This window comes from Heloderma suspectum, chromosome 2, assembly GCF_057233095.1.
Source record: "Heloderma suspectum isolate Gila_16-S chromosome 2, 16-S_ref, whole genome shotgun sequence".
Taxonomy (NCBI): Eukaryota; Metazoa; Chordata; class Lepidosauria; order Squamata; family Helodermatidae; genus Heloderma; species Heloderma suspectum.
The window spans coordinates 327,094,359-327,112,561 of NC_139459.1; the positions used below are offsets into that span (position 1 = coordinate 327,094,359).

Sequence of the window (18,203 nt, forward strand, 5' to 3'; positions counted from 1 at the left end):
GCTCCATTTGGTGTTCATCGAGTGCAGCCAATATTCAAGGCTTTGTCTCCAGGCTAGAAAATTGCTTTCTTTTTCTGTTAAAAAGCCATATCTGTATTAAATTCAAGATAGTTTGATTTTTTTTCAGTGAACCTATGTACATACAGGATATGTGTTCATTAGTTAATGCAGTTTGTTTATTAGAAGGTTGGTTACGGAGAGCAATCTCATGTTTTGAGAACCTCCTAGAGAAGATTTTAAGTTGTAATTGTGAGGTGTTGGGACTAAATTATTATTCATATTGGTATTCCATTGAGATGTCATGTTCTTTTTTCTGGATGGCTCCATTCTGAGGTACTGAGATCAGACGTAACTTGCAACTATGCCTGAGCCTTATGACATTTTTGCTTCATGTGCTGCCGGAATGATTGACCTTTGCAGCATTTCAAACTGATTTTTTGTGATGTGCCAAAATAAGTGCAAATAGTATGATCAAGTAATCACAATTACAACAGTATTATATATTGTGGAATACATTTTTTATATGAATCGGGTCAAGTGACTGAGCCACACTTGCTAGGCCAACTCTGTTTCTCAGCCTGACCTACCTCACACAGGTGGCCCTCAGGTCATTAGAGCAGTCTTCCCCAACCTGGTGCCCTCCAGTGTTTTGGACTATAACTCCCATCATCTATGACCATTGGCCATGCTGGCTGGGGCTGAGGGGAGTTTTGTAGACCATAACATCTTGAGGTTACCAGATTGGGAAAAGCTGCCTTAGCGGAAGAATAAGTTGCAAAAGGAATTAATTGGTTCCACCTTATTCCTTCTGATGAAGTGGACAAGGTGCTTTCATCTGTAAGGCCGACCACCTGCTTACTTGATCCTTGCCCATCTTGGCTTATTATGAGCTGCAGAGAGAGATTGGGTGAGGGGATCAGGGTGGTGGTGAACGCCTCCCTTGAGGAGGGAGTGATGCCATCAGCCCTCAAGGCAGTGATAAGACCACTCTTAAAGAAGCCCTCCTTGGATCCCCAAGTTTTGAACAACTTTCGCCCAGTCTCGAATCTTCCGTTTTGGGGCAAGATCATTGAGCGGGTGGTGATGATGCCAGTTGAAGGCACACTTGGAAGAAGCTGATTATCTAGATCCATTTCAGTCGGGCTTCAGGCCTGGGCATGGGACAGAAATGGCCTTGGTCGCCTTGGTGGATGATATGAGGAGGGCTTTGGATAGGGTTGGATGCTCCTTCCTTGTTCTCCTCGACCTCTCATCGACTTTTGATACCGTTGACCATGGTATCCTCCTGGACCGCCTGGAGAGGATGGGCATTAGAGACATCATATTACAGTGGTTCTGGTCCTTCCTCTCCTGCAGGTACCAGAGGGTAGCACTGGGAGAGGAGGTGTTGGACCCGTGGCCACTCATGTGTGGTACCACAGGGTTCCATCCTCTCCCTGATGCTATTTAACATCTATGTGAAGCCACTGGGGTCTATCAGCAGGAGCTTTGGGGTGCAGTGTCATCAATATGCGGATGACACGCAGCTCTACCTCTCATTCAAATCTTCACCAGGGTTGGCCATGGAATCCCTGTCTAAATGTCTGGAGAAGGTGAGTAGCTGGATGGGGAGGAACAAGCTGAAGCTGAACCCTGACAAGACCGAGGTACTTCTGGTGGGAGACAAGGGTAGGTTGGGGGATGTTGACCTGGTGTTGAATAGGGTACGGCTACCTTTGAAAGACCAGGTCCACAGCCTGGGGTCATTTTAGACTCTCAGCTGTCCATGGAAGATCAGGTGTCAGCTGTGAGCCAGACAGCGTTGTACCAACTCCATCTGATATGGCGGCTGCGCCCTACCTTCCTGACCATCTGCTCCCATCGGTAGTACATGCCCTGGTCTCCTCTTGTCTGGACCACTATAACACGCTCTACGTGGGGTTATCCTTGAAGACAGTTCAGAAGCTGCAGATGGTGCAGAACGCGGCGGCTCACCTGATTAAAGGCAGCCTCCGGCGTGATCACATCACTCTGGTACTGAAGGAGTTGCACTGGCTACCAGTTGTTTTCTGGGCCAAATTCAAGGTGTTGGTTTTGACCTTTAAAACCCTGTGCAGTTCTGGCCCAGCCTATCTCGAGGAGCGCCTCCAGCAGCACCAGATAGGCCGCTTAACAAGATCAGTCTCAGATGGCCTTCTCTCTGTCCCATCAGCCAGGACAGCTAGGCTGGTGAGGACGAGGGAAAGGGCCTTCTCTGTGGTGGCTCCCACTCTGTGGAACTCCCTCCCTAGGGAACTCCGTCATGCCCCCTCTTTAATGAGCTTCCGCCATGCACTGAAAACTTGGTTATTCAGGCAGGCATTTGGGGTGGGTTAGGGTATTTTTAAATAATGTTTTAATGTATAATTTTACTGTTAAATTGTACCATTGTACATCGGCCAGAGTGGCCGGGTGACTGGCCAGATGGGCGATTAAGAAATTTAATTAATTAATTAATAATTCTCCATCCTTCTCAGCTGTGGAGAAAGTCTTATGTTTATTCCTTTTTTTGTAAAGAATTACTAATAAGACTAAGGTAAGTATATTGTTGGTGCCTTCATATCAAATACCTTGTGAAAATGTGCATCCTTAGCTTATAGTTGTTGTTGTTCAGTCGTTCAGTTGTGTCCGACTCTTCGTGACCCCATGGACCATAGCACGCCAGGCCTTCCTGTCCTGCGCACTCTCCCGGAGTGTGCTCATGTTCATATTCATTGCATTGGTGATGCTATCTAGCCATCTCATCCTCTGCCGTCCCCTTCTCCTTTTGCCTTCAGTCTTTCCCAGCATCAGGGTCTTTTCCAGAGAGTTTTCTCTTCGCATTAGGTGGCCAAAATATTTGAGCTTCAGTATCTGTCCTTCCAATGAGCACTCAGGGTTGATTTCCTTTAGGATTGACTGATTTGACCTCCTTGCAGTCCAGGGGACTCGTAAGAGTCTTCTCCAGCACCACAGTTCGAAAGCATCAATTCTTCGGCGCTCAGCCTTCCTTATAGTCCAGCTCTCACAGCCATACATTACTACTGGGAAAACCATAGCTTTGATTAGACGGACCTTTGTCGGCAAGGTGATGTCTCTGCTTCTTACTATGCTGTCTAGGTTTGCCATAGCTTTCCTCCCAAGGAGCAAGCGTCTTTTAATTTCATGGCTACAGTCACCGTCTGCGGTGATCTTGGAGCCCAAGAAAGTAAAATCTGTCACTGCTTCCATTTCTTCCCCTTCTATATGCCAGGAAGTGATGGGGCCAGATGCCATGATCTTAGTTTTTTTAATGTTGAGTTTCAAACCAACTTTTGCACTCTCCTCTTTCACCCTCAACAAGAGGCTCTTTAGATCCTCTTCACTTTCTGCCATTAGGGTGGTATCGTCTGCATATCGGAGGTTGTTGATAATTCTCCCAGAAATCTTAATTCCGACCTCTGATTCATCCAACCCGGCATTTCTCATGATGTACTCTGCATATAAGTTAAATAAGCAGAGTGACAATATGCAGCCTTGTCGTACTCCTTTCCCAATTTTGAACCACTCGGTTGTTCCATGTCTGGTTCTTAGTGTTGCTTCTTGACCCTCGTACAGGTTTCTCAGGAGACAGGTAAGGTGGTCTGGTACTCCCATGTCTTTCAGAATTTGCCACAGTTTGTTGTGATCCACACAATCAAAGGCTTTAGCGTAGTCAATGAAGCAGAAATAGACGTTTTTCTGGAATTCTCTTGCTTTCTCTATGATGCAGCGAATGTTGGCGATTTGATCTCTAGTTCCTCTGCCTCTTCGAAACCCAGCTTGTACTTCCGGTAGTTCTCGGTTCACATACCGCTGAAGCCTAGCTTGCAGGATTTTGAGCATCACCTTGCTGGCATGTGAAATGAGCGCAATTGTGCGGTAGTTTGAACACTCTTTGGCGTTGCCCTTCTTTGGAATTGGAATGTAAACTGACCTTTTCCAGTCTTGCGGCCATTGCTGAGTGTTCCAAATTTGTTGGCATATTGAATGCAGCACTTTAACAGCATCATCTTTTAGGATTTTAAATAGCTCAGCTGGAATACTGTCATCTCCGCTAGCTTTGTTGTTACTAATGCTTCCTAAGGCCCACTTGACTTCACTCTCGAGGATGTCCGGCTCAAGTTCAGTGACTGCACTATCATGGCTATCAAGGACATTACTATCATGGCTATCAAGGACATTAAGATCTTTCCTGTATCGTTCTTCTGTGTATTCTTTCCACCTCTTCTTAATCTCATCTGCTTCTGTGAGGTCCCTGCCTTCTTTGTCCTTTATCATGCCCGTCTTTGCACAAAATGTTCCCTTGAGATCTCCAATTTTCTTGAAGAGATCTCTAGTCTTTCCCATTCTGTTGTTTTCCTCGATTTCCTTGCATTGTTCATTTAAGAAGGCCTTCTTGTCTCTCCTTGCTATTCTCTGGAGCTCTGCATTCAGTTGGATATATCTTCCCCTTTCTCCCTTGCTTTTCGCTTCCCTTCTTTCCTCAGCTACTTGTAAAGCCTCATCAGACAGCCACTTTGCTTTATTGCATTTCTTTTTCTTTGGGATGGATTGAGTTGCTGCCTCCTGAACAATGTTACGGACCTCCGTCCAGAGTTCCTCAGGCACTCTGTCTATCAGGTCTAATCCCTGAAATCTATTCCTCACCTCCACTGTATATTCATAAGGGATATGATTTAGGTCATACCTGAATGGTTTAGTGGTTTTCCCTATGTTCTTCAATTTAAGCCGAAATCTTGCAAGAAGCAGCTCATGATCTGAGCCACAGTCAGCTCCAGGTCTTGTTTTTACTGACTGTATAGAGCTTCTCCATCTTTGGCTGCAAAGGACATAATCAATCTGATTTCGATATTGACTCTCTGGTGATGTCCATGTGTAGAGTCGTCTCTTGTGCTGTTGAAAAAGAGTGTTTGCTATGATCAGCGTGTTCTCTTGGCAAAACTCTATTAGCCTTTGTCCTGCTTCATTTGGTACACCAAGGCCATGCTTGCCTGTTATCCCGGTTATTTCTTGACTTCCTACTTTAGCGTTCCAATCCCCTATGATGAAGAGGACATCTTTTTTTGGTGTTAGTTCTAAAGGTGTTGTAGGTCTTCATAGAACCCATCAACCTCAGCTTCTTCGGCCTCAGTGGTTGGGGCATAGACTTGAATTACTGTGATGTTGAATGGTTTGCCTTGGATTCGTACTGAGATCATTCTATCATTTTTAAGATTGTACCCCAGTACTGCTTTTCCCACCCTTTTGTTGACTATGAGTGCTACTCCATTTCTTCTAAGGGATTCTTGGCCACAATAGTAGATATGATGGTCACCTGAATTAAATTCGCCCATGCCTGTCCATTTTAGTTCGCTGATTCCCAAGCTGTCGATGTTCAATCTTGCCATCTCATGTTTGACCACCTCCAGCTTACCTTGATTCATTGATCTAACATTCCAGGTTCCTAAACAATATTGTTCTTTACAGCATCAGATTTTCTTTTCACCAGCAGACACATCCACAGCTGAGTGTCCTTTCAGCTTTGGCCCAGCCGCTTCACTCTTTCTGGCGCTACTTGGAAATACCCTCTGCTCTTCCCCAGTAGAATATTGGACACCTTCCGACCTGAGGTGCTCATCTTCCGGCATCATCTCTTTTAGCCTTGTGATACGTTCCATGGGGTTTTCTTGGCAAGAATACTGGAGTGGGTTGCCATTTCCTTCTCCAGTGGACCACATTTTGTCAGAACTCTCTGCCATGACCTGTCCGTCTTGGGTGGCCCTGCACGGCATAGCTTATGGCTTCACTGAGTTATGCAAGCCCCTTTGCCACAGCAAGGCAGTGATCCGTTTCTCTCAAAATAGTAGAACCTGGGGTCATCCCATGAAGCTGATTGGTGGGAGATTCGGGACAGATAAAAGGAAGTACTTCTTCATACAGTGCATCATTAAACTATGGAATTTGCTACCACAAGATGTAGTGATGGCCACCAATTTGGATGGCTTTAAAAAGAGGTTTGGAAAAATTCCTGGAGGAAAAGGCTATCAATGGCTACTAGTCTGGATAGCTATATGCTACCTCCAGAACCAGAGGCAGTGAGCCTATGTACGCCAGTTGCTGGGGATCATCGGTGGGAGGGTGCTGATGCACTCATGTTCTGCTTGTGGGTTCACAGCTGGTTGGCCGCTGTGTGGACAGAATGCTGGACTAGATGGACCCTTGGCGTGATCCAGAATGGCTGTTCTTATGTTCTTATGTTCTTCCCTACAGCATACACTTCAGTCTGCATTTGGGGTGATTTCCCTAATCTCAAGGGAAATGAAATGGAAAGGAACCGTAGGATACCTATGTCCTAATGAAAACATTGATTTCTTTCCTGATGAGAGAAATCAATGCAGGATTCAAGAATGCGAGTTGAACTTCAGTGCACATTTATTACAGTACAGTATGTTCTCTGTGAATAATGGTCACTTCCTCACTTAGAGGCCTGTATTTCTAACACAGCCCATAAAACACTGTCTCTGTTGGATATTGCTTGCCAAGGTTTGCTAATAATACATTGCCAAGTGGTACTTTGCAGGTTATGGTGGCAGAAGCACTAAACATTTCCAGGGAAACCTATTTTGCAATATTGATGGATCGAGCTTGCAACGGACCTGTTCTGATTGGCAGCCCACAAGGTGGGGTCGATATAGAAGAAGTGGCTGCTAAAAGCCCGGAGCTTATCTTCAAGGTAAATTTCAAAACTTGCTGACTAACTTCACATACAGACATATGTGCATTGGCATGTTGCCAAAGGGCATTTGAATGAGGGGGGCGGGGTGCTACAGACACAGGGCCTGTTGTCATATATGAAATGGGCTATTCATTTTCCAAATGTTTTGCTTATACAACAACTTATGTGTTCAGGTACACGTCCAAGGCTAAAACATACTTTTCTTTAAATGTGTGTCTAACAGCCATACTTTTCATTTTTACTCTAGAGCAGTTGTGGGGGACTCTGTCTGGATCAGCTCCCAAGCATGGGGTGCGGTACGGATCTTTTAAGATTGGAGTCGGGAAGACCTGCGCCTGCTCTAGAGTAAAAATCACCTGGTTCGCAAGTAACACTAACCCATGTTGGGTTTTTTTTTTAAATCATGGTTTGTTGCCATGCCCAGGATTTGCCTGATAGACAATTGAACAAGCCATGGTTTGTTTTCTCAGTCCCTGAGTTGTTTGTTTCCCTCCTCCTTTGCCGGCTCCCTCCCTATATCCCAACTGCCTTTGCAGCACTGCAGTACTGACATATAAAGAGGCTGGCTTTTTTGACCACTCTTGCCTGCTGCCTCTATAGCCTGTGAAACAAACCATGAACAAACCACAATTCTGGAGTCACATATAATGACAACCCATGGTTTAAACAACCTGCAGTTCATAACCCAACAACAAATCAAGGGTTTTCTTTGTGGGTTTTTCGTGGTTAACAACCCATAGTTAACCCATAGTTCTAGGTTCACACATAAAGGCAACCCATGATTCTACAACCATAGTTAGTTAATTAAACTATGATTTGTTCTAATGTGCAAACCAGATCAATGAGAAGAAGACATAGTGCTAGGCACACATTTAAAGTTTTGACCCCCAGTCAAATTGGAGTGGCCATTGCTTAGGACTAAAGGATGTAGTTTGCATGGAGAAAGTCCCAGGTTCAAGCCCTGACATCTCCTGTTCAAAGGATCCACACATAGCAGAGTTGTCGCCCCTCGGAGTAGAGGGCACCTGGTCTAGATAGACCTCTTGTCTGACTTAGTGCTACATATATTCACTCACACTTATCTTGACTGTGGAATGTAAGTTAACTACTTTCAACGTACTGTTCTAGTCCAAGTATATACTGAGTACATGGACAGAATACAAAGAGGGGCATAACTGAGGATTGTGCTGGTAACAGTTGCAAAAAGCCTTCTCATAATTTCTCTACATTTTATAGTAACTTGGTCATTTTAAGCTACTTTACTTTCTTACAGTGCAGTGCTAGATGTGTCAACTCAAGGTCCTTTCAGATTAGGCTTTTGTCATGCAGTTGCCCTGCCTCATTCACCGAATTGTATGTGGGATCAAGATGATGTCTTCCATTTGTAACCCTCCCATGTTTTCCCACCGCCTCTTCCATCTTTTATCTTTCTTTCCATCAAAAGCATATGTTAAGGAGGAAAAGATGGAATAGCTGCAGAATGTTTTTTGACTGGTAGTTCTAGGAATCCTCTCTCTGAAAGCACCCTCAGAAGTAAGTACCATTGTCTTTAATGGGGCTTACTCTCAGGTACAAGAGTATAAGATTGGAGCCTAAGCAACCTGCCTCTAACATATATGGGGCAATTTATATAATCTGCTGAATCAGTGACAAAGCTTTTCTTAGACTGTACCACTTTATGCTGCAAGCGGGGTTTGCAATATTCCAGTCTGTACCTGATCAAGAGGCCCAATTTCTATGTTCAGAAAAGTGGTTTCATGGGGGAGCATTCAGACATGCAGTCTGAAGTGGCATGATGCAGCAATACCTGTATCACCTGATTCTATTGATCTATAAATTAGCCCCTACAAAAGAGGAGCTTGAACCACTTTCAGCCAAATTCAGTTTCAGAGAAGCTCCCAAGGGCTGCGTTCCACTGGTGCATCAAGCCAAAGGCAAAAGGGCCCCGAACACCAGCACGTTGTAGGTTGAAGTTCTTACTGCCAGTACATAAGCCTTAGGAGAGGCATTTCAAGATTTTAGAATGAGGGGAAAACTGCAAAAGCAGGGAAATCACCGAATGAACAGCAAGCAGGGGCAGGGGGCGTAGCCATCTGGAGGGCTAGATTGGCTCCACAGGCCTGAGGTTGAACACCCCTGCTCTACTCATACAGCAAGTGAATATGTCCCAGTCCTTGAGCGATACAAATAGTTTACTCATGGTTAAACGATTACTGTTTTTCCAGTTTAGACCTAGCTATTATTTCATACCACTGTACAGGGAGTGCTTTATTGTATTATGACCTTCTAATAATGCATACTGTATTAAAGTATTTATAATGAGACAGTAATGCAACTTAACACCGAGGAGTCTATACCTTTGGTGAGCTAACTACACATATGCATAATTCCGAAAAAGAAAGATAGATTAGTGCACATTTGGAATATACACACATCGAGAGACATATTACTGGGCATTGACACCACTGCTTTGGTTCCTTGCCAAAACTAGTCATAAAAATTAACAGACTAAGTATTCATCAACGCCATCTGTATAGTAATTAAAAGTGAAAACTGGTGTCAGATTGTCTTGTCAGCATGCCACCCTGAAGAATTACACGGTTTTTGGAGGGACTCGTTTCCATGTATGGTGTGGTAATTATAACATACCCTATAGGCAGCTGCTATAGCCTCAATCTCAGCATTTTGGCAACTTGCCATCTTTTAATTACTAATGTGCAAATATATATTAAGCATTTCTTTTTTACTTTTGAAGTTATGCATCTGTTTTCAAACTGAATATTCTCCTTCTGTTTATGAACTTTATTGTAACAGGAGGAAATAGATATTTTTGAAGGTGTGAAGGACACTCAAGCACTACGGCTGTCAGGAAACTTAGGATTCAAGGGGCCTCTGCAACAACAGGTAATTTCCATAGGAGCAAGACCTTAATGGCATTCCGATATCAGGAGGCCATTCCATGAAATCTCTCTCTGGTGTTGCAGAAGCGTTTTCTTGCATGACCCGTTGGGGAGAGGGTGGGAGGGTTGTGGCCTTGGTGGCCTTGGTATCATCAGAATTTCTACCGTCACAAAGACTACTGTCTTAGGCTGTCTTTAGCTTTTAGGGGTTATGGCAGATATTTCAAAACTAATGCTGGAAATCTGAAAAACAGGGATGTCAGAGAAATCTGCAATGGAATCAAATGAGTTCGGATTTCTATTAATCTGACCTGTGGATTCCGCGGCGGACCAGCTTTTCCCAAGTTGCATGGATCCCGTGGACTTGTCTGTTTTTGTTTTTGTTTTACTTTCTGGATTTCATGCAGATTCAGTCATAGAAAAATAAACAAACAAACAAACAAGCACTGGCCAAAAATGCACATTTCCCCTATAGGTTCATTTGGGGGGATTTGTGCATTTTCACAAATGTACATTTGTGCAAATTCGGGAAATTGGGAAAAAATCCAATTACTCCAGTGAGCGAATGATGGAACAGAAGGCACCTAACAATCCGCGAAATGCATACAGAATGGATTTCACAAAATCCCCACGTCCCTAGCTGCACCTAGCACAAACCAATGCTTGCACAACATAACGAGCGCTTGCTAGGGAAGTGGGAAAAGGCACATCCGGATAGGACATGATGCCAAGGAATTACACTTTCCCACCTTCTTGGCTTTGGAAAGCAAGAGGTACCTATGGGGCTGTGTGCAGAATACACAGGGATAATGCATAACTTCATAATGACTGGGATTTTCTGATGTTATATGAACAAGTAGCACCTTGTTCTTTGCTGGATGCTATCCAAAATGTTACTCTCCCCCCACCCCGAGGAAATGGATTTTGTAAAGTTGAAGTCAATGTAAAAACACCTACTGAATTCAATTGCTCTGGATTGCAGTGTTAACCTTTCTGCTCCTACCAGCTAACACAGTTCTCTTGGAATTCTTCTGCTTTTAAAAGATTTGCAATGAAAAGTAAAAGTTTGCAGCTTGATTTAAAGAAGGAAAAAAAACAAAAAACCACACACACATCTGTGTGCACAAAATGTAGATTCTCAGGAGACATTTTGCTCCTCTTAAGATTTATCCTCAGAGTTCCAAACTAGAACAAGAAATTGCGAGCCACTGTGTCATGCGGATTCATTTTGCAACTAGCTTGATCTTCCTGTTACTGCTCTGGGAAGAGACAGATGATAAATTGTTTTTGCACAGAATTTCCTATATCATCAAAATGCCACTTTTGTAAAACCTTTGAATTTTTAATACACCACTTCTAATTAATTTCTATCCCAACTGTGCAATTAACAAATGCATAATCATTAAGATTATTAACACCCATTTGAAGATTTAGCAGTATCTTTAATGAGAGAGAATTATTATTAAATCTTTCTAGCTTTGCATGTTCTAGCACTTCATTATTAGCACAATGCATGAACTGCTTAACTAAACAACAGCTAATACATTTCTTCCCATGTGCTATAACCTTTGCAGTGTGATTTACTGGAGCGTAGAAACATAATGGCTACATCAGTACAATCAAAGGTCTGTTTAATTTGGTCTTATCATAATCATTTATATTCCCCAATAGGTAGACACCAGAAGAATTCTAGTACTACAATAAAATTCTGATGTCTAACATGCTGTGGAGCCCTTCTGATTATTTTTGATGCTGCTTGATAATTTACTCGTTTGTGTGTGTGGCAGGGAGGGGCTGCTTACATGTATATTAAAATAATGCATTATTATCTACATTCTTTTCAAGCATTAATGTGGAGAAATTCTCTGGACTTCCTAGTAGCTATTTCATTTGGTTTCATGTGTGCCGATGGGGTATTTGTTTATTCAAATGCCCATCATTGGTTTTTTATCCCACTTGTAAAGTGGAATTGCTAATTCAGATTAGAATTAGCAATCCATTGTGGAAAACCTTGACAGCTGTTCTGTGCACATTTGTAAGTGCATAAAACTGCATATGTCCGTGGGAGCCATAAATCCCATTGGAATGACTTAAACTGTTGTACAGCCTTCCCCAACCTGGTGTGTTCCAGATGTGTTGGGCTGCAACTCCCACCATGCCAAAGGCGATGATGGCTAGGAATGGTGGAAATTTCAGTCCAACACATCTGGAGGGCACTAAGTCGGGGAAGGCAACTGTAGTAGGCGCAAGTAACAATATCCACAGCTGAAGCAAGGTTGGCTCAACTGGCAACTGCCAGGGCCCACTGCTGACACCTGTCCATTAATATATTTTTTTCCAGCCCACTGCTCTGAGCAGCACCATGTGGCTGAGTCTAGCTGCCATTATAGTTTCCCACAATGCTGCTTACATAGTGTTGCTCTGGGGCATTGTGGGAAATTAAAATGGCAGCTAGTCTCAGCCACATAGTGCTGCTCAGAGCAGTGGGCTGGAAAAAATATTCATAGAATCATAGGATAGTAGGTGTCAAAGGCTCCTTGGCGGCCTCTTTCAGTCTAATCCAGTAGCCAAGTCCAGACACAGACAAAGCGATTCTTTTCAAAGCTTTATTCCTCTTTTACAACTTAACAACTCTACTGTTAGCAACTAGCTATAAGCAGCAGAGTACCTATGCCCTAAGTTGGAACAGTTGGTCCCCGTTTGAAGGAGAATCACTGGCAGACCCTGAACTTATGGGCTAGGGAGAGTCCCTCCCCTTTTCCCTTGGATCCTCTGGGCGCAACTGTTGTTTGCGCGCCAACCGGGCACTACGTCTCCTTTTCGCGCCCTCCATTTGGCGCCGCTCCCTGTGTCGGCGTCGCGCATCCAGCAACTCTCTCACTCCCGGGACTGCTATCTATGCCAGGAATGCTGGTGGGAGGAATCTGTGCCAGCTGTTGGCCCTGGGAAGGATGAGCGCGCTCCTCTCCCAGGAGCGGCTGCTCTGCCTCAGAATCAGAACTACTCTGGGATTCTATGGGCTCAGTGTCCACCCTGACAGTAGGGTTGGAAGGGGCCTATAAGACCATCGAGTCCAACTCCATGCTCAGTGCAGGAATCTAAGTCGAAGCATCCCTGACAGATGGCTGTAATGGACAGGTCTCAGCAGTGGGCCCTGGCAGTTGCCAGTTGTGCCAACCCTACTTCAGCTGTGGATATTGTTACTTGCGCCTCCTACGGTCACCTTCAGCCATTCAGTGCTGCTTCCAGGTAAGCCTGCGTAGAAGATGATTTGTACTTTTAACAGTTGTGCAGAAATAAGACATTTTAGCAGCTGCAGCTTTTCTTCCCCCTTCCTTTGAATCTGGGCACATTTTGTGTGAGTTACAAAGCATTACAAACATGTTTAGATATAGCAACCAGGTCCTTCTTTGCACCTGGTTGCCTTATTTGCATGTGTCTAGTTATAAATAAGTGCTTAAAGCAATCTAACTAATGCTCAGAGATCCAGTGCTACTCCGGCCCCTTCAGAGTGCTTCAGTGCTAGAAAGCCAAGACAGAGTGTGCCAAAGTACAGATCAGTTATTTCAGTCATCTGTGGCAGAGGGTCCCTTATGCTTCTGTACATCCCCTGTCCGCCGTCTGCCCCCAGGAGATGTGGAATAACATCCACTTGGCTCAGTGAGAGTAAAAATGGGGAAGAAGATTAAAATTAATATTTTCTGCAAGCACTGTTGAGCTGAAGGCTACATCATTCCAACTGGTTAGTGTGGAAACTTCATTTTGATTTTTTAAAATGATTATTGAATAACTCACTGGTTTTTATGCTATGTTATTCTGGGACTTTTCAGAATAATGTAAGGAAAACGACAGGTCCCTGCCCCAAGGAGTTTCCAGTGTAGATTTTGACAGGGAAGGAGACAAGAGAAGAGACAAGGGTAACAGGAGAAAAAAATTGCATGAATGCAGTTGCATGTATTTAGGCAGTGCAGTAGGCGCTGAGGACTTTGGGATTGAGATAAGAGGGTTTCACAATGATTAAGTAATAGTAGACATGTTTTCTCCAATGACAGCTTGCTCATCAGTCCCATTTTCCCTCCAATGCACAGCTACAGGAAATTGTGTGTTGTGCTCTAAAAAATACCCTCAGGTCACAAAGAGGAAATAATACAGACTCCACACCCTAAAACATGCCCCAGAATCTTCTAGAACACATAGGAGTTCCTGAGCAGACAAGCCACAGAAGAAAGGATTTCCTGAAAGTTGGAAGTTTCAGAATCATTGGAGTAGCTCCAGTGAAAATAACTGAAAATATCAGGATATGATGAGCTCACACAACCAACAATCCTCCCTTTGAATAGATTGAAAGGAGGGGGAAACAATTTACCATAGTAAAGGACTGAATTTGAGAATGGAATTCGGAGGCGAACAGCCGAATTACCTGTAATGTAACTCATTGAACAGAGAGTGAGTTGTACTTTATGTAAGGGAGGAAGGGGGATCTAAAAGGCTAAACAAATCACAGCATTGAAATAAAAAGTTCCTGCAGATTTGGCCAGCCTGACAAAGCAAGCCCTAGTTAACTCCTGGCATTTTGGAGTTCACTCAGGCTGTGGATATGATCACTCTCAAATGTCTTTAACCAACCAATCTTGGCTCCTTGGCTGAGAACAATGACATGTCAAAGCCAGCAGCTAGAGTGCAGATGGCAGAAGACTCGCAATGAATATGATAGAACACAGCTTGGGCCTACCTGAGTTCCTATTTTGTGCTGTTGATGGCAGCCAAAAAAGCTTATTGCATCTGCATCATGTTCTCCAGTGGGGCTTTTTCAGGTGGTTAAGGACCTGCTTAGAGCAGGTCCCGTAGGTCAACATGTGGAACCCTCGGAAGGCCTGTTGTGACCAATTCGCCAATTCGCTGGCAAAATCACTCATATCCATACCAACTTGGATGCCACAGTTTTGATGCAGTCAGAAATGGATGTAGACAGTGACCATCTGGCCCTATTATGGATACATTTCAGCCTGTATGGCCTGAGGACGTGGACAAGCTGCATGGAGAGCTGAAAACAACTACCTCCTCTTTGGATCCTTGCCCATTGTGACTTGTGAAATTTGCAAGTCCCGTGTTGACCATGCGGTTATCAGAAGTGGTGATTTTTAGGGATCTCATTATTATTCGGGATCTCATTAAGGGATGGGATTGTCCCATTGTTTTAAAAGAGGCAGGGGTGAAATCACTTCTGAAAAAAGTTATTTCACCTATGACTTTGGAAAATTATCATCCAGTCTCCAATGTACCATTCTTAAGCAAGATCCTAAAGTGGTTGATGGCTCATCAACTCCAGATACTCTTGGAGGATGCTGATTATTTTGATCCATTCTAATCTAAACCCAGACTGGGTGTTGGACAGAAACTGCCTTGGTCACCTTAGTGAATGACTTATGATGGGGAGTACAACCCTGTTGATTCTCTTGGACCTCTTCAGCGACTTTCAATACCATTGACCATGGTATCCTTCTGGACCATCTCTGGTTTGGGACTTAGGGCTCAGTGTTACAGTGGTTCTGGTCCTGTCTAGAGGGAAGGGTTCAGAAGATGGTAATGGGGGACTTGAGTTTCCCTCCATAGCCGTTGGCCTTTGGGTTGCTTCAATGCTCAAACTTGTCCCCCATTCTATTTAATGACTACATGAAACTGCTGGGAAGTTAAAACATCTGGAGGTTTGAGCAAAGTTGTTGTCAGTAGATCTTCCTTCTTTAAAAAAAACAAATCAGGTTAATAAATACACAGCAGTTGTTTAAGAAAGTTTACTCAGGGTCATGCATCAACAATACTTAAAGCAAAATGAATAAGAGCTGGGTTTTGAGGCAAATAATCCAATTTTTCAACAGTTGTTTCTACAGAGAAAGTCATATTTTGATGTAGGAAGGGTGGGTTTATGTATTTTCCAAACAAATTCAACAACTAATCTGCATTTGTCAGTTGCATATTGCTTCACAGTTTCTGAATTTAGTCTCATTAAGGTAATCACTTTAACTTCAATATCAGCATTATGTATTCATTATGAACTCTCAAACTTGGTTCATTGTGCTTAAATTAAGTTTGTTTGAATTAATGATGCTGCTCTTTCCTAATGCAAAGCTCTATTTAGTGCACTGTGAAGAGTGAGCCTTTATGCAATGTTTGACAATGTTTTGAAATATATATATATATATATATATATATATATATATGGATATTTGGCTAAGAGATCAGCCACTTATTTAAAGGCAACATAGAGCACTTCCATTTAATAGAGGAATGTTAACGTTTTAACCTATCTTAGCTGTTGTTTCATTGATGCAGGAAAGACAAACTTCTCTAGTATTTTAATTTAGGATAATTTTCTCTCCCTCCCCCCTTTTCCTTCTGTGTAATTATGCATCACATTTTCTACTTTAGGCTGCAGATCAAATTAAGAAGCTGTACAATCTTTTCCTGAAAATTGATGCCACTCAAGTTGAAGTGAATCCCTTTGGTGAAACACCAGAAGGACAAGGTATGCAAGAAAAAAGAAAAGGAAGAAAAAGATATTGATCTAACAGACAAGCAAGGATTTCTAGATGAATTTACTTGAGCATGGGTGTTTGATACTACAGCCTAGTGCGAACACAACATTCCCAATCTCCTAATCATGGTTAAGAGTTGGGGAGTGTGCCATGGGCACAACCTTCCCCTCATTTTTGCCTTGCCCCAGGCAAAATCCCCCCGCTTCCATGGTTTGCTTTTACTATGGTGTATTATTGATGGATTAAACTACTGTTGTGCCAAAAAGTTCTCCCACATTTTTTTTCGACCATTCTCACTCAATTTGATAGATGAGAAATTGCTTTCGAAAAGAAATGCAGCGATGAAGAAAGTTCAGAGAAGTTCTCATGGGTTGGGTTTGGGTTTCTTGGGCTTACCTAACTTAGGAGGTGGCTAAATAGTGAGCACAATTGTTTTTGATTGTACAATGATCTCTCTGGTAGCCTGTAGCCTCCTTGGCTTCCTACATTTCAATTAAAATCCAGTTTAAACCGTCATGAGGTATTTCTTCCCATAGGGCTTTTCAGATCAGGACGTGCAGGCAGACCGAGAGGCTAGATGTGATTAGATATGCTCAAAAACACCACAAAAAGGAATTATAAAACATTGTAAATGAGGCAGAACAATGGAAGACCCTTTCATGGGGGAAGAAAATTTTCAGGAAATTGGAGGACAGATTTTGGTAGAGCACTAACTTCCCTGTAGGTGAACACAACACTGCCCCCACGTGCATTGCAGTGGATGAAAATTGGGGCCAGCCTGCCAATACAGTCGATGCTGTTGCAGCACAAAAAAACCTTACCAAAAAAGAAAGAAGGTGTGCTACAAGCCCTGCCCATGGGGAGCCCTACCTGTGAGAAACAGTTGAGGATTTCTCCTCTCCCTGGAGAAATTTGATGAAATTGTCTCCCAGATTTCTCTGCCCACAAATATGGTGGAGAATTTCGAGAGGCCATTTGCGCACAGCTCTAGTTTCAACAGGATTGCCTTTGTAATCATAATTGGGTGCCTGCTTCAGATCTGCACCAGGCTTGCATAGGGGAAGTCATTTGTTGCATTGAGTTGATGGGCATTTAGTTTCTCAACAAGATACTATTTTCTTGCTGTGTGCATGTTTGGATGGATGGATGACATTTGTATACTATCCTTCTCATTGAAACCAGGACAGTTTCCAGCACTTAGTTGCTTCTACCTTTCAAGTAGCCAAATATCTCCTTTCCAGTCCATGTTTCCATCATCTTTCCCACCTTCTTTCCTCTCTCTCTCTCTCTCTCTCTCTCTCTCTCACACACACACACACACACACACAGACACAATGTATCATGTTGAGGATTCCTGTCTTTCATTTTTGTAATTAGAAATGCCCAACGGTGGGTGAGAGTCTATATACAAACATGTTTTAGTAGTGTACTGTTCAAACTTCCTTTCTTATTAAATAATAATAGAAATCTCCAAATCTCCAAATCTGAAGAGAGAGGTGGACTAGAATGAGGTTCAAATAGTAAGTTGTGTTTGGTGAGAATGACATCAAGATTGTTGAGTCAGGTTTGCGTGTATAAGGATGTGTAGAATGTGACCTGTTCTTCCGATAAGCGTGGTATTATGGCTGTTGAAATACTTCTAGCCAGGAAAATGAATAGGATTTAAGTAAGATGAGCCCATTTGCAGGCCTCGGGGGGGGGGGGGGTGTCAAAAGGTATAAGTAGAAAGATGTAAATAAATCTGAAGTGCATGAAAAATGCTTCTAAATAAATGAGAAAAAAAACACCAACCCTTAATGGCCTCATTGATTTAACATACAATTTTTTGTTGTTTTATTTCTCAAAGTGGAGAAACTTGTGGTCAGTTGTAGCCTGCACAGTTGTGAGCAAATACCATAATCTTGTTCAGAAATGTTTTATCTAGTAAATAAATCCAGTAAACAACTGGCTACATTCGCGAACTAAATAGAATGTTTTGGGCTTTAGAGTGATATTCTCTGGTTACTTAATGATTCTCTTAAAAGCCACAGATCTTCG

At 43.0% G+C, this 18,203-nt stretch overlaps 1 protein-coding gene across 11 annotated transcripts in view; it reads left to right on the forward strand.

Annotated features, from left to right (window-relative positions):
* SUCLG2 (succinate-CoA ligase GDP-forming subunit beta) overlaps positions 1 to 18,203 on the forward strand; it is a 293,645-nt gene that overhangs the window by 157,808 nt on the left and 117,634 nt on the right. For all 11 annotated transcript variants that reach the window (XR_014788568.1, XR_014788569.1, XM_084840442.1 and 8 more), the window contains 3 exons: positions 6,578 to 6,730; positions 9,548 to 9,637; positions 16,060 to 16,156. Coding sequence is in view for 9 of the 11 variants with exons in the window: in XM_084840442.1 (XP_084696568.1) it covers positions 6,578 to 6,730; positions 9,548 to 9,637; positions 16,060 to 16,156 (340 nt within the window). In the remaining 2 variants the exon portion in view is untranslated. The remainder of the gene's footprint in view (positions 1 to 6,577; positions 6,731 to 9,547; positions 9,638 to 16,059; positions 16,157 to 18,203) is intronic.